The sequence below is a fragment of the Bombina bombina genome, chromosome 7 (genome assembly GCF_027579735.1).
Source record: "Bombina bombina isolate aBomBom1 chromosome 7, aBomBom1.pri, whole genome shotgun sequence".
Taxonomy (NCBI): Eukaryota; Metazoa; Chordata; class Amphibia; order Anura; family Bombinatoridae; genus Bombina; species Bombina bombina.
In genome coordinates this window covers 397,308,416-397,320,548 of record NC_069505.1, presented here as the reverse complement: position 1 = coordinate 397,320,548, position 12,133 = coordinate 397,308,416, and the positions used below count along the sequence as shown (strand labels likewise).

The following is a 12,133-nucleotide window of genomic DNA, read 5'->3' as shown; positions in this document are numbered from 1 at the left end:
TGGGCATTGCCCTTAAAAGGGCAGTTAGCTCTTTTGCCGCCCAAACCCTAACCTAAAAAATAAACCCACCCAATACACCCTTAAAAAAACCTAACACTATCCCCCTGAAGATCAACTTACCGGGAGACGTCTTCATCCAAGCCGGGGGAAGTGGTCCTCCAGATAGGCAGAAGTCTTCATCCAAGCCGAGCAGAAGTGGTCCTCCAGACGGGCAGAAGTCTTCATCCAGACGTCATCTTCTATCTTAATCCATCCGCCACGGAGCGGGTCCATCTTCAAGACATCCGTCCATCTTCAAGACATCCGATCCAAGGGTGTTAGGGGGTGTTAGGTTTAGGGTTAGACTTAGGTTTAGGGGTTAATAACTTTAATATAGTGGCGGCGACGTTGGGGGCGGCAGATTAGGGGTTAATAAATGTAGGTAGGTGGAGGCGATGTTAGGGCCGGCAGATTAGGGGTTAATAATATTTAACTAATGTTTGCGAGGCGGGAGTGCAGCGGTTTAGGGGTTAATATGTTTATTATAGTGGCGGCGACGTTGGGGCGGCAGATTAGGGGTTAATAAGTGTAGATAGGTGGCGGCGACATTGCAGGTGGCAGATTAGGGGTTAATAAATATAATGAAGGTGTCGGCGATGTTGGGGGCAGCAGAGTAGGGGTTCATAAGTATAATATAGGTGGCGGCGGTGTCCGGAGCGGCCGATTAGGGGTTAATAATATAATGTAGGTGTCGGCGATGTTGGGGGCGGCAGATTAGGGGTTAATAAGTGTAAGATTAGGGGTGTTTAGATTCGGGGTTCATGTTAGGGTGTTACGTGTAGACATAACTTTTATTTCCCCATAGGAATCAATGGGGCTGCGTTAAGGAGTTTTACGCTGCTTTTTGGCAGGTGTTAGACTTTTTTTCAGCCGGCTCTCGTCATTGATTCCTATGGGGAAATCATTTACAAGCACGTTACACCAGCTCACCACTGACTTAAGCAGCGCTGGTATTGGAGTGCGGTAACGAGCAAAATTTTGCTCAACGCTCACTTCTTGTCTTTTAACATTTCTGAAAACTCGTAATAACAGCGCTGTAGGTAAGTGAGCGGTGAGGGAAAACTGCTCGTTAGCACCGCACAGCCTCTAACGCAAAACTCGTAATCTGGGCCTTTGTTTCCAGTCCTTGGTCTGTATAATAGATTATTATTGGTTTGGTATTAACACATTTTTATTCATATATATTATATTCTTTTGTGTTTATTATTTTTTTTTTTGCACAATTGGTTACTTTTTAGTCACATCTGATGTAGCATCTGCTGGTGGAATTTAATATTGCATTAGAAAACACTAGTGCAGTCCCGCCCCCTTCCCTCATTCGCATAAGAGCACAGCTGCTCAGACTAATGAGGTCCCTTGTTAAGAAGCAGCAGTCTCAAGGCTAGCGATTTTTAATACCATAATGGTTCCAATGCTGCCTACAGCTTCATAGATGGAGCCATTTGTTTCTACTTTGCAGTTCAAATCTGGAATCTCCAACCTTCTTGTTATTTCACAAAGCATCTTGTCCTAGAGGGCTATGTTCCCAGGTGCATTTGTTTTCAGTTTATAAAGTCTGGCTTCTATTTTTTACTTCTGATGTATGAGTGGTAGAAAGGGACAGCAAACATTTTTTTAATTTAAAGGAATAGCTGTTACTTTCAGAATTGATTGGGTAGTTTTGCCCTTTTAGCTAAACAGCAGTGGTCTCTCCAGAGGTCACCAAATGTGCTGGTACATCTATAAGCTCCTGAGATTTTTCTGGCCTAATTTTAGTTTTGCCAAACTGTTTGGCCATCTCTTCAACTATGAGTTACCTAATCCACCAGATACAGGACAGACCTTATTATTGGAGATGTCATTGACCAGACCAGTATGGTCTCACTAGATCATCCTTGTCCCTTGTCCCATAGCATCTTGTGACTTCTGTGACAAATATGTAAGGATGCATAGCCAGTAGTGTGTGCTATGGGGCTCCTTTCACATAGCAAGTTGTTTACTTGTACAGGGTCTTCATGAGTTAAAGCATTTAGACAACCCTAATGGATATATGCCAAGAAAAGACAGCAGGGAGCCTCACTGGGTGGATAAATTGACTGGCTGCTCAGGTTACAACACACCTTCTTTAAATGACATAGGGGAATTCATGTCTACATGAACACTGCCAGGCGTCATACATCAGCCATCTACTGCTAAGTCATCCCTCAGCAATCCAGATGCTGAATTCTGATGGGGTCGCTTTCTAAAACTCACTTGAATTGGTATTTGCATTTTTATTGTCTTTCACATTGTTCCTTCCATACATAAACCTTATAAGTTGTTCTTAAGAACGTTTATTTCTGCTGATATGGATTTTCTTGAGTTCCCAACTACAGCACTACTAAACTGAACAAAATATTTTATCTTGAAATTGTTAACTTTTAATTTGTGGACCTATGAAGTATGCAACAAGGGTATAATGTGTCTTTGTTTCAGAAATGTAAAAAGGTTAAAGTAGAATCCTTGTTCTCTTTCACTTTGAAGAGTCAATGTTAAACCTTTGTGTGTAGGCAAAAAAATGTTTTTCTCAAGTTCTTTTGGAATGTTTAAAAAAAAAAAAAATGCTAAAAGAGGCAAAGTAGAAAAACACCCCATAGCTTTTTTTAGACAATATGACTAGCTACCAAAGAATCTGATACCCTATTTATCCGTAGGTTCTTTATTGTGATATAGGTGGACCTCTACAAAGATTCCACCACCTCTTTTTGAAAGTCCTTGTTGTACAAATAGTTGCATTTGGATGGTTGTACAATACTCCTGAGACCTCATATAGTTTATAGGGTGCTGTCTCCACTCTAGCTGTCTAAATAAAGTTGTATTCTAATTTCTCAAATGTAATCATGGTATACTTTGTTCTTAATGGAATTGACCTGTTCTTCACCTAGGTAGCTACCCAAGTTTCTAGGAAAGGATCAGGTATCAGATTCAGAATATAAATCTCAGGTGACCATATCATATCTATCCTGTTTAATCAATTCAAGCATAAAATAAATACATCGGAAAACCTCTTCATCTTTGTGTTCAAAATATGTCACCAAAAATTTGTCAAATTGACATCTTCCATTTTAAGCTAATTTCGTTAAATCTGCTTAATGAGATTCTTAAACGGACAGTAAAGTAAAAATTAGACGTTGGTGATTTAGACAAAACATGCAATTTTAAATAACTTTCCAAATTATTTCCTCATTCTGTTTTTGCAAGTGCATTAAAAACTATTTACTCCTATTTTCATTTTTTCTTTATTCTCTTGCTATCTTTATTTGAAAAAGCAAGAATGTAAGCTTAGGAGCTGGCCCATTTTTGGTTCAGCACCTGGGTTGCGCTTGCATATTGATGGCTAATGTAGCCACCAATCAGAAAGCACTATCCATCCGATTTGGTTATGATTGTTTTTGGATCAGATTTTAAAGGGACAGTAAATAACTTATAATTATCTTTCTGCAGTTATACAATAAATGAACATATTAGCATTTGACATTTTTGGAGAAGCCAATCCAGACTAGTCTAGCCACGGTCATTATGTTAGTGTAACATGCTTTGTTTTTAAGTTCTTATTTAATCATCTCTGCTGAAGCCATATAGGAACTAATATGCCCTGGCACTGGGGCATGCAAGCTAGGCCTCACAATAGTACTGAGAAATGGAAACTCACACACAAGAATACAGTATAATAATAACAGTGTTTATAATGAACTTATAGCATTAACATAAATCAATTATAAAGCAAGGCAGTGATTAAACTATAAATGCCATTACTTATCTTCAGGTTTCAAATAAGGCATTATAGACAGACAGAGGAGTGCAGTTTCAGTGGGACACACACAGATCTCACAGGTGCTAATGTCCAAGACCTCTCTCTTAGATGGTGCCCACATTTCTCATCTGTCCCTCTCTAAGAAATTTTACTAATAAAAGTACAATTTAGCAGGTATGTCTAATGTTATGTTAATCATATAATTTCATGTAGAGACTAGCGTTTATCAAAATAAGAGTGTTCTCAAAACAAATAAATATTCTCATAGCACTATCTCTTTTGGAATGCAGCACCCACCTCTTTCTAGATAAGAGCACTGTCTGAGAAACTATAACAGTTGAGTGGAATAAAATTGTAATATTTCTTAAAGTTAATACTCTTAAAGGCATGTATGTGTTATATGTGCTATGCTGTATATGTTTGCATAACTGTTAGATTAATCTTTTGTGCATGGAATCATGAAAAGTTTCCAATCCCTTACAGGAACATACTTGTGAAGCCTGCCAAGTGCACTTTTTCAGACTAACAGGAAAGAGAGGAAAATAAAGAGTTATAGTGTATTGTAAAGCTGTTGTACTGTGCACAATCAAACATTTCATATTGCAATCTGAAGGTGTTTACAATCCCTTTATTGCAGCTAATTCTCAATTACTCAAAAAAGCACTTAACAGGCTGATAGTTCTTGACCCAAGCTGAAAATCTGCTTCACTACCCCAAAAAACAAACCTCATAAATCCACTGTATTCAGTGTTTTCTCCATTGAACATTTTCCAGTCGAGTGGTATTATGAAGTAGCAGGGTGGGGGCAGTGTAATATTTTCTAATTTTATGACATTGTCTGCTATCCAAAGCACAAATATATGGGATACTATACCCATTTTTTTTATTTCATGATTCAGATAGAGCAGCTATTTTAAGCTATCTTTATTTAAAAAGCAGGAATGTAAACCTTAGGCCCATTTTTGGTTAAAGGGACACTCAATCAAAATTAAACTTTCATTATTCAGATAGAGCATGCCATTTTAAACAGCTTTCCAATTTACTTCCATTAACTAAATGTGCAAAGTCTTTTTATATTTAAACTTTTTGAGTCACCAGCTCCTACTGAGCATGTGCAAGAATAAGCGTGTATGCATTTGTGAATGGGTGATGGCTGTCACATGGTACGTGTATGCATTTGTGATTGGCTGATGGCAGTCACATGGTAAAGGGGGAGTGGAAGAAGACATAACTTTTAAAATTGTCAGAAAAAAAATCTACTACTCATTTGAAGTTCAGACTAAGTGCTATTGCATTGTCTTGTTACCTTGCAATTGTTGATTATGCAAATCTACTGTGTTGACCTGGGTTATGCTTGCTTATTGGTGGCTAAATGTAGACACCAATAAGCAAGCACTATCCAGGGTGCTGAACCTAAAATGGGCCAGCTCCTAAGCTTTACATTACTGATTTTTACATAAAGATTGCAAGAGAACGAAGAAAAAATTTTAATAGGAGTAAATTAAAAATTCATATCTGAAATCACAAAAGAAAAAACAATTGGGTTTAGTATCCCTTTAATTGCATAATTTAACATAAATATACTTAATAATAATTTGTGCAATAAAATATTGAACATTTTTAATATTAGTTTTTTTGTAGCTTAATAATGGCTTAAATTTTACCCGGGTGGTCAGTAAAATCAGCCGTGTGGTGCACCCACTAAAATGGTACTAGGCAGAACACTGTATTTAAATCATGACCTTTGATATACAGCTCTATATTTTCCTACAGCATTATACAGTTTGTACAATAGCTTTACACTACAATTTTCAGCAGTATTAAAGGGATATGAAACCCAATTTTTTCTTTCATGATTCGGATAGAGCAGCAATTTTAAACAACTTTCTAATTTACTCCTTCTATAAATTTTTATTTGTTCTCTTGGTATCTTTATTTGAAAAGCAGGAATGGAAGCTTAGGAGACAGCCCATTTTTTTGTTCAGCACCCTGGGTAGCGATTGGTGGCTAAATGTAGTTCTACCCAGGGTGCTGAACCAAAATAGGCTGGCTCCTAAGCTTCCATTCCTGCTTTTCAAATAAAGATACCACGAGAACAAAGAAAAATTGATAATAGGAGTAAATTAGAAAGTTAAATAAAATTTCTGTTCTGTCTGAATCATAAAAGAAAAGATGTGGGTTTAAAGAGGTGACAATTCCTATTATACGAATTACATAATTTTTAGTAAAGAATAATGGCAACTTATAGAGGGCTCTTCGTGTATTTTTATTTCCTCTTATGCTGAGAATTGAATATTCCATTTTCTAAATTCTTTTATCTGACATCTGCTGTTACTAAAGACCCATGAATAACACTGACGTTTTGTTTCACTTTTCTGCAGCCAAAGACCTGGTAACACGCCTGATGGACGTAGAACAGGATCAAAGGGTGACAGCCGCAGATGCCATCAGCCATGAATGGTAACCTCTTGTGTCATAGCCTAATATCGCCTTTAGTGCTTTCTGCCAGTAAACCCTTTCTTTTTCCTATCAGTCTGTCTTCCACTTTTTGGCCTGCATTACAAGTCAAGCACTTGATTTGCCCGAAACAGTAGTTATGAAGCAGCGGTCTAAAGACCAGTGCTTCATATACTGTCTGCTACCTCTGAGGCTGCGGTCTTCAATCCGCCCGATCCTATACGATCGGGCTGATTGACACCCCCTGCTAGTGGCCGATTGGCCACAAATCTGCAGGGGGTGGCATTGCACAAGCAGTTCACAAGAACTGCTTGTGCAATGATAAATGCCGATAGCGTATAATGTCGGCATTTATCGATGTGCGGCGGACATAATACGCTACATCATATCATGTCCGTCAGCACTAATAAATCGGCCCCTTAGTGTCTATAAAACAATGGGAGCTGCCATGTTGTAACTTAGGTTGCCTTCTTTACTGTGGCCAATTAAAGACAGTTATAAATAGGTCATTAGAGTGTGCAGCCAATGGCTGTGTGGAATATAACAGTGTTCTGCACTTACATTTCTAACAGGAACTGAAAAGCTCACAATTTCAGAATGGAATTACAGGAAAACGAGACAAAACATACAGTTTATTGTTTTATATTACCATCTCAAAATGTCTAATGTCCCTTTAAGCTTTGCACTCATGCACCATCCGAAATATCCCTTTCTCCTGTTAAGTGTAGTCAGTCCACGGGTCATCCATTACTTATGGGATTATAACTCCTCCCTAACAGGAAGTGCAAGAGGATCACCCAAGCAGAGCTGCTATATAGCTCCTCCCCTCTACGTCATACCCAGTCATTCTCTTGCACCTAACTAATAGATAGGATGTGTGAGAGGACAGTGGTTATTAAAACTTAGATTTATTTCTTCAATCAAAAGTTTGTTATTTTAAACGGCACCAGAGTGTGTTGTTTTTTCTCAGGCAGCATTAGAAGAAGAATCTACCTGAGTTTGTGTATGATCTTAGCGGACGTAACTAAGATCCATTTGCTGTTCTCGGCCATTCTGAGGAGCGAGGTAACTTCAGAACAGGGGACAGCGGGCAGGGTTCACCTGCAAAGAGGTATGTTGCAGTATATTATTTTCTAAGGAATGGAATTGACTGAGAAAATACTGCTAATACCGATATAATGTAAGTACAGCCTTAAATGCAGTAGTAGCAACTGGTATCAGGCTGATATGTATGTATGTTGGCACTAAAGTATTTCTGGGGAATGGCACTTCACTAAGAAAATACTGTATACATATAACTTATAGCCTTTCTGCAGTGATAGCGACTAGCAACAGGCTTTTAATATCATTTCATATATTATATTTAAAACGTTTACTGGCAGGTTAATCGTTTTTCTCTCTGAGGTACTTGGTGAAAAATTTTATGGGTTATTTTCCACTTGGCTGTCGTTTGTTTTTGAATAAAATCAGTTTACTGAGCTTCCCCACTGTTGTATTATGAGTGGGAGGGGCTTATTTTGGCGCTTTTACTACGCATTAAAAATTCAGTCACAGTCTGTCTTATTCTCCTTGCATGATCCAGGACGTCTCTACAGAGCTCAGGGGTCTCCAAAACTAGTTTGAGGGAGGTAATCACTCACAGCAGACCTGTGAGACTGTGCTTTGACTGTGATAAAAACGTATATATTTTTATTGTTATCCGTTTCTCCAACATAGGTGTGTCCGGTCCACGGCGTCATCCTTACTTGTGGGATATTCTCTTCCCCAACAGGAAATGGCAAAGAGCCCAGCAAAGCTGGTCACATGATCCCTCCTAGGCTCCGCCTACCCCAGTCATTCTCTTTGCCGTTGTACAGGCAACATCTCCACGGAGATGGCTTAGAGTTTTTTAGTGTTTAACTGTAGTTTTTCATTATTCAATCAAGAGTTTGTTATTTTCAAATAGTGCTGGTACGTACTATTTACTCAGAAACAGAAAAGAGATGAAGAATTCTGTTTGTATGAGGAAAATGATTTTAGCAACCGTAACTAAAATCCATGGCTGTTCCACACAGGACTGTTGAGAGCAATTAACTTCAGTTGGGGGAACAGTTTGCAGTCTCTTGCTGCTTGAGGTATGACACATTCTAACAAGACGATGTAATGCTGGAAGCTGTCATTTTCCCTATGGGATCCGGTAAGCCATGTTTATTACGATTGTAAATAAGGGCTTCACAAGGGCTTATTTAAACTGTAGACTTTTTTTGGGCTAAATCGATTGATATTAACACTTATTTAGCCTTGAGGAATCATTTATTCTGGGTATTTTGATTTAATAATATCGGCAGGCACTGTTTTAGACACCTTATTCTTTAGGGGCTTTCCCAAAGCATAGGCAGAGTCTCATTTTCGCGCCGGTGTTGCGCACTTGTTTTTGAGAGGCATGGCATGCAGTCGCATGTGAGAGGAGCTCTGATACTTATAAAAGACTTCTGAAGGCGTCATTTGGTATCGTATTCCCCTTTGGGTTTGGTTGGGTCTCAGCAAAGCAGATACCAGGGACTGTAAAGGGGTTTAAAGCTTAAAACGGCTCCGGTTCCGTTATTTTAAGGGTTAAAGCTTCCAAAATTGGTGTGCAATATTTTCAAGGCTTTAAGACGCTGTGGTGAAAATTTGGTGAATTTTGAACAATTCCTTCATGTTTTTTCGCAATTGCAGTAATAAAGTGTGTTCAGTTTAAAATTTAAAGTGACAGTAACGGTTTTATTTTAAAACGTTTTTTGTACTTTCTGATCAAGTTTATGCCTGTTTAACATGTCTGAACTACCAGATAGACTGTGTTCTGAATGTGGGGAAGCCAGAATTCCTATTCATTTAAATAAATGTGATTTATGTGATAATGACAATGATGCCCAAGATGATTCCTCAAGTGAGGGGAGTAAGCATGGTACTGCATCATTCCCTCCTTCGTCTACACGAGTCTTGCCCACTCAGGAGGCCCCTAGTACATCTAGCGCGCCAATACTCCTTACTATGCAACAATTAACGGCTGTAATGGATAATTCTGTCAAAAACATTTTAGCCAAAATGAACCCTTGTCAGCGTAAGCGTGGCTGCTCTGTTTTAGTTACTGAAGAGCATGACGACGCTGATATTAATATCTCTGAAGGGCCCCTAACCCAATCTGAGGGGGCCAGGGAGGTTTTGTCTGAGGGAGAAATTACTGATTTAGGGAACATTTCTCAGCAGGCTGAATCTGATGTGATTACATTTAAATTTAAATTGGAACATCTCCGCATTTTGCTTAAGGAGGTATTATCCACTCTGGATGATTGTGAAAATTTAGTCATCCCAGAGAAACTATGTAAAATGGACAAGTTCCTAGAGGTGCCGGGGCTCCCAGAAGCTTTTCCTATACCCAAGCGGGTGGCGGACATTGTTAATAAAGAATGGGAAAGGCCCGGTATTCCTTTCGTCCCTCCCCCCATATTTAAAAAATTGTTTCCTATGGTCGACCCCAGAAAGGACTTATGGCAGTCAGTCCCCAAGGTCGAGGGAGCGGTTTCTACTTTAAACAAACGCACCACTATTCCCATAGAGGATAGTTGTGCTTTCAAAGATCCTATGGATAAAAAATTAGAAGGTTTGCTTAAAAAGATGTTTGTTCAGCAGGGTTACCTTCTACAACCCATTTCATGCATTGTCCCTGTCACTACAGCCGCATATTTCTGGTTTGATGAACTGCTTAAGGTGCTCGATAGTGACTCTCCTCCTTATGAGGAGATTATGGACAGAATCAATGCTCTCAAATTGGCTAATTCTTTCACTCTAGACGCCTCTTTGCAATTGGCTAAGTTAGCGGCTAAGAACTCTGGGTTTGCTATTGTGGCGCGCAGAGCGCTTTGGTTGAAATCTTGGTCGGCTGATGCGTCTTCCAAGAACAAGCTACTAAACATTCCTTTCAAGGGGAAAACGCTGTTTGGTCCTGACTTGAAAGAGATTATCTCTGATATCACTGGGGGTAAGGGCCACGCCCTTCCTCAGGATCGGCCCTTCAAGGCAAAAAATAGACCTAATTTTCGTCCCTTTCGTAAAAACGGACCGGCCCAAGGTGCTACGTCCTCTAAGCAAGAGGGTAATACTTCTCAGGCCAAGCCAGCTTGGAGACCAATGCAAGGCTGGAACAAGGGAAAGCAGGCCAAGAAACCTGCCACTGCTACCAAGACAGCATGAAATATTGGCCCCCGATCCGGGACCGGATCTGGTGGGGGGCAGACTCTCTCTCTTCGCTCAGGCTTGGGCAAGAGATGTTCTGGATCCTTGGGCGCTTGAAATAGTCTCCCAGGGTTATCTTCTGGAATTCAAGGGACTTCCCCCAAGGGGGAGGTTCCACAAGTCGCAGTTGTCTTCAGACCACATAAAAAGACAGGCGTTCTTACATTGTGTAGAAGACCTGTTAAAAATGGGAGTAATTCATCCTGTTCCATTAAGAGAACAAGGGATGGGGTTCTACTCCAATCTGTTCATAGTTCCCAAAAAAGAGGGAACGTTCAGACCAATCCTAGATCTCAAGATCTTAAACAAATTTCTCAAGGTCCCATCGTTCAAGATGGAAACCATTCGAACTATCCTTCCTTCCATCCAGGAAGGTCAATTTATGACCACGGTGGATTTAAAGGATGCGTATCTACATATTCCTATCCACAAGGAACATCATCGGTTCCTAAGGTTTGCATTCCTGGACAAACATTACCAGTTCGTGGCGCTTCCTTTCGGATTAGCCACTGCTCCAAGGATTTTCACAAAGGTACTAGGGTCCCTTCTAGCGGTGCTAAGACCAAGGGGCATTGCAGTAGTACCTTACCTGGACGACATTCTGATTCAAGCGTCGTCCCTTCCTCAAGCAAAGGCTCACACGGACATTGTCCTGGCCTTTCTCAGATCTCACGGCTGGAAAGTGAACGTGGAAAAGAGTTCTCTATCCCCGTCAACAAGGGTTCCCTTCTTGGGAACAATTATAGACTCCTTAGAAATGAGGATCTTTCTAACAGAGGCCAGAAAAACAAAGCTTCTGGACTCTTGTCGGATACTTCATTCCGTTCCTCTTCCTTCCATAGCTCAGTGCATGGAAGTGATCGGGTTGATGGTGGCGGCGATGGACATAGTTCCTTTTGCGCGCATTCATCTAAGACCATTACAACTGTGCATGCTCAGTCAGTGGAATGGGGACTATACAGACTTGTCTCCGAAGATACAAGTAAATCAGAGGACCAGAGACTCACTCCGTTGGTGGCTGTCCCTGGACAATCTGTCTCAAGGGATGATGTTCCACAGACCAGAGTGGGTCATTGTCACGACCGACGCCAGTCTGATAGGCTGGGGCGCGGTCTGGGGATCCCTGAAAGCTCAGGGTCTTTGGTCTCGGGAAGAATCTCTTCTACCGATAAATATTCTGGAACTGAGAGCGATATTCAATGCGCTCCAGGCCTGGCCCCAGCTTGCGAGGACCAGGTTCATACGGTTTCAATCAGACAACATGACGACTGTTGCGTACATCAACCATCAGGGGGGAACAAGGAGTTCCCTAGCGATGGAAGAAGTAACCAAAATTATTCTTTGGGCGGAGTCTCACTCCTGCCACCTGTCTGCTATCCACATCCCAGGAGTGGAAAATTGGGAAGCGGATTTTCTGAGTCGTCAGACATTGCATCCGGGGGAGTGGGAACTCCATCCGGAAATCTTTGCCCAAGTCACTCACCTGTGGGGCATTCCAGACATGGATCTGATGGCCTCTCGTCAGAACTTCAAAGTTCCTTGCTACGGGGCCAGATCCAGGGATCCCAAGGCGGCTCTAGTGGATGCACTAGTAGCACCTTGGACCTTCAA

At 40.6% G+C, this 12,133-nt stretch overlaps 1 protein-coding gene across 4 annotated transcripts in view; it reads left to right on the top strand.

Annotated features, from left to right (window-relative positions):
- The window catches only part of CAMKV (CaM kinase like vesicle associated), a 287,821-nt gene that overhangs the window by 246,579 nt on the left and 29,109 nt on the right, over window positions 1-12,133 (top strand). For all 4 annotated transcript variants that reach the window (XM_053721148.1, XM_053721147.1, XM_053721146.1 and 1 more), the window contains exon 9: window positions 6,193-6,271. In XM_053721148.1, coding sequence (XP_053577123.1) covers window positions 6,193-6,271 — 79 coding nt within the window. The remainder of the gene's footprint in view (window positions 1-6,192; window positions 6,272-12,133) is intronic.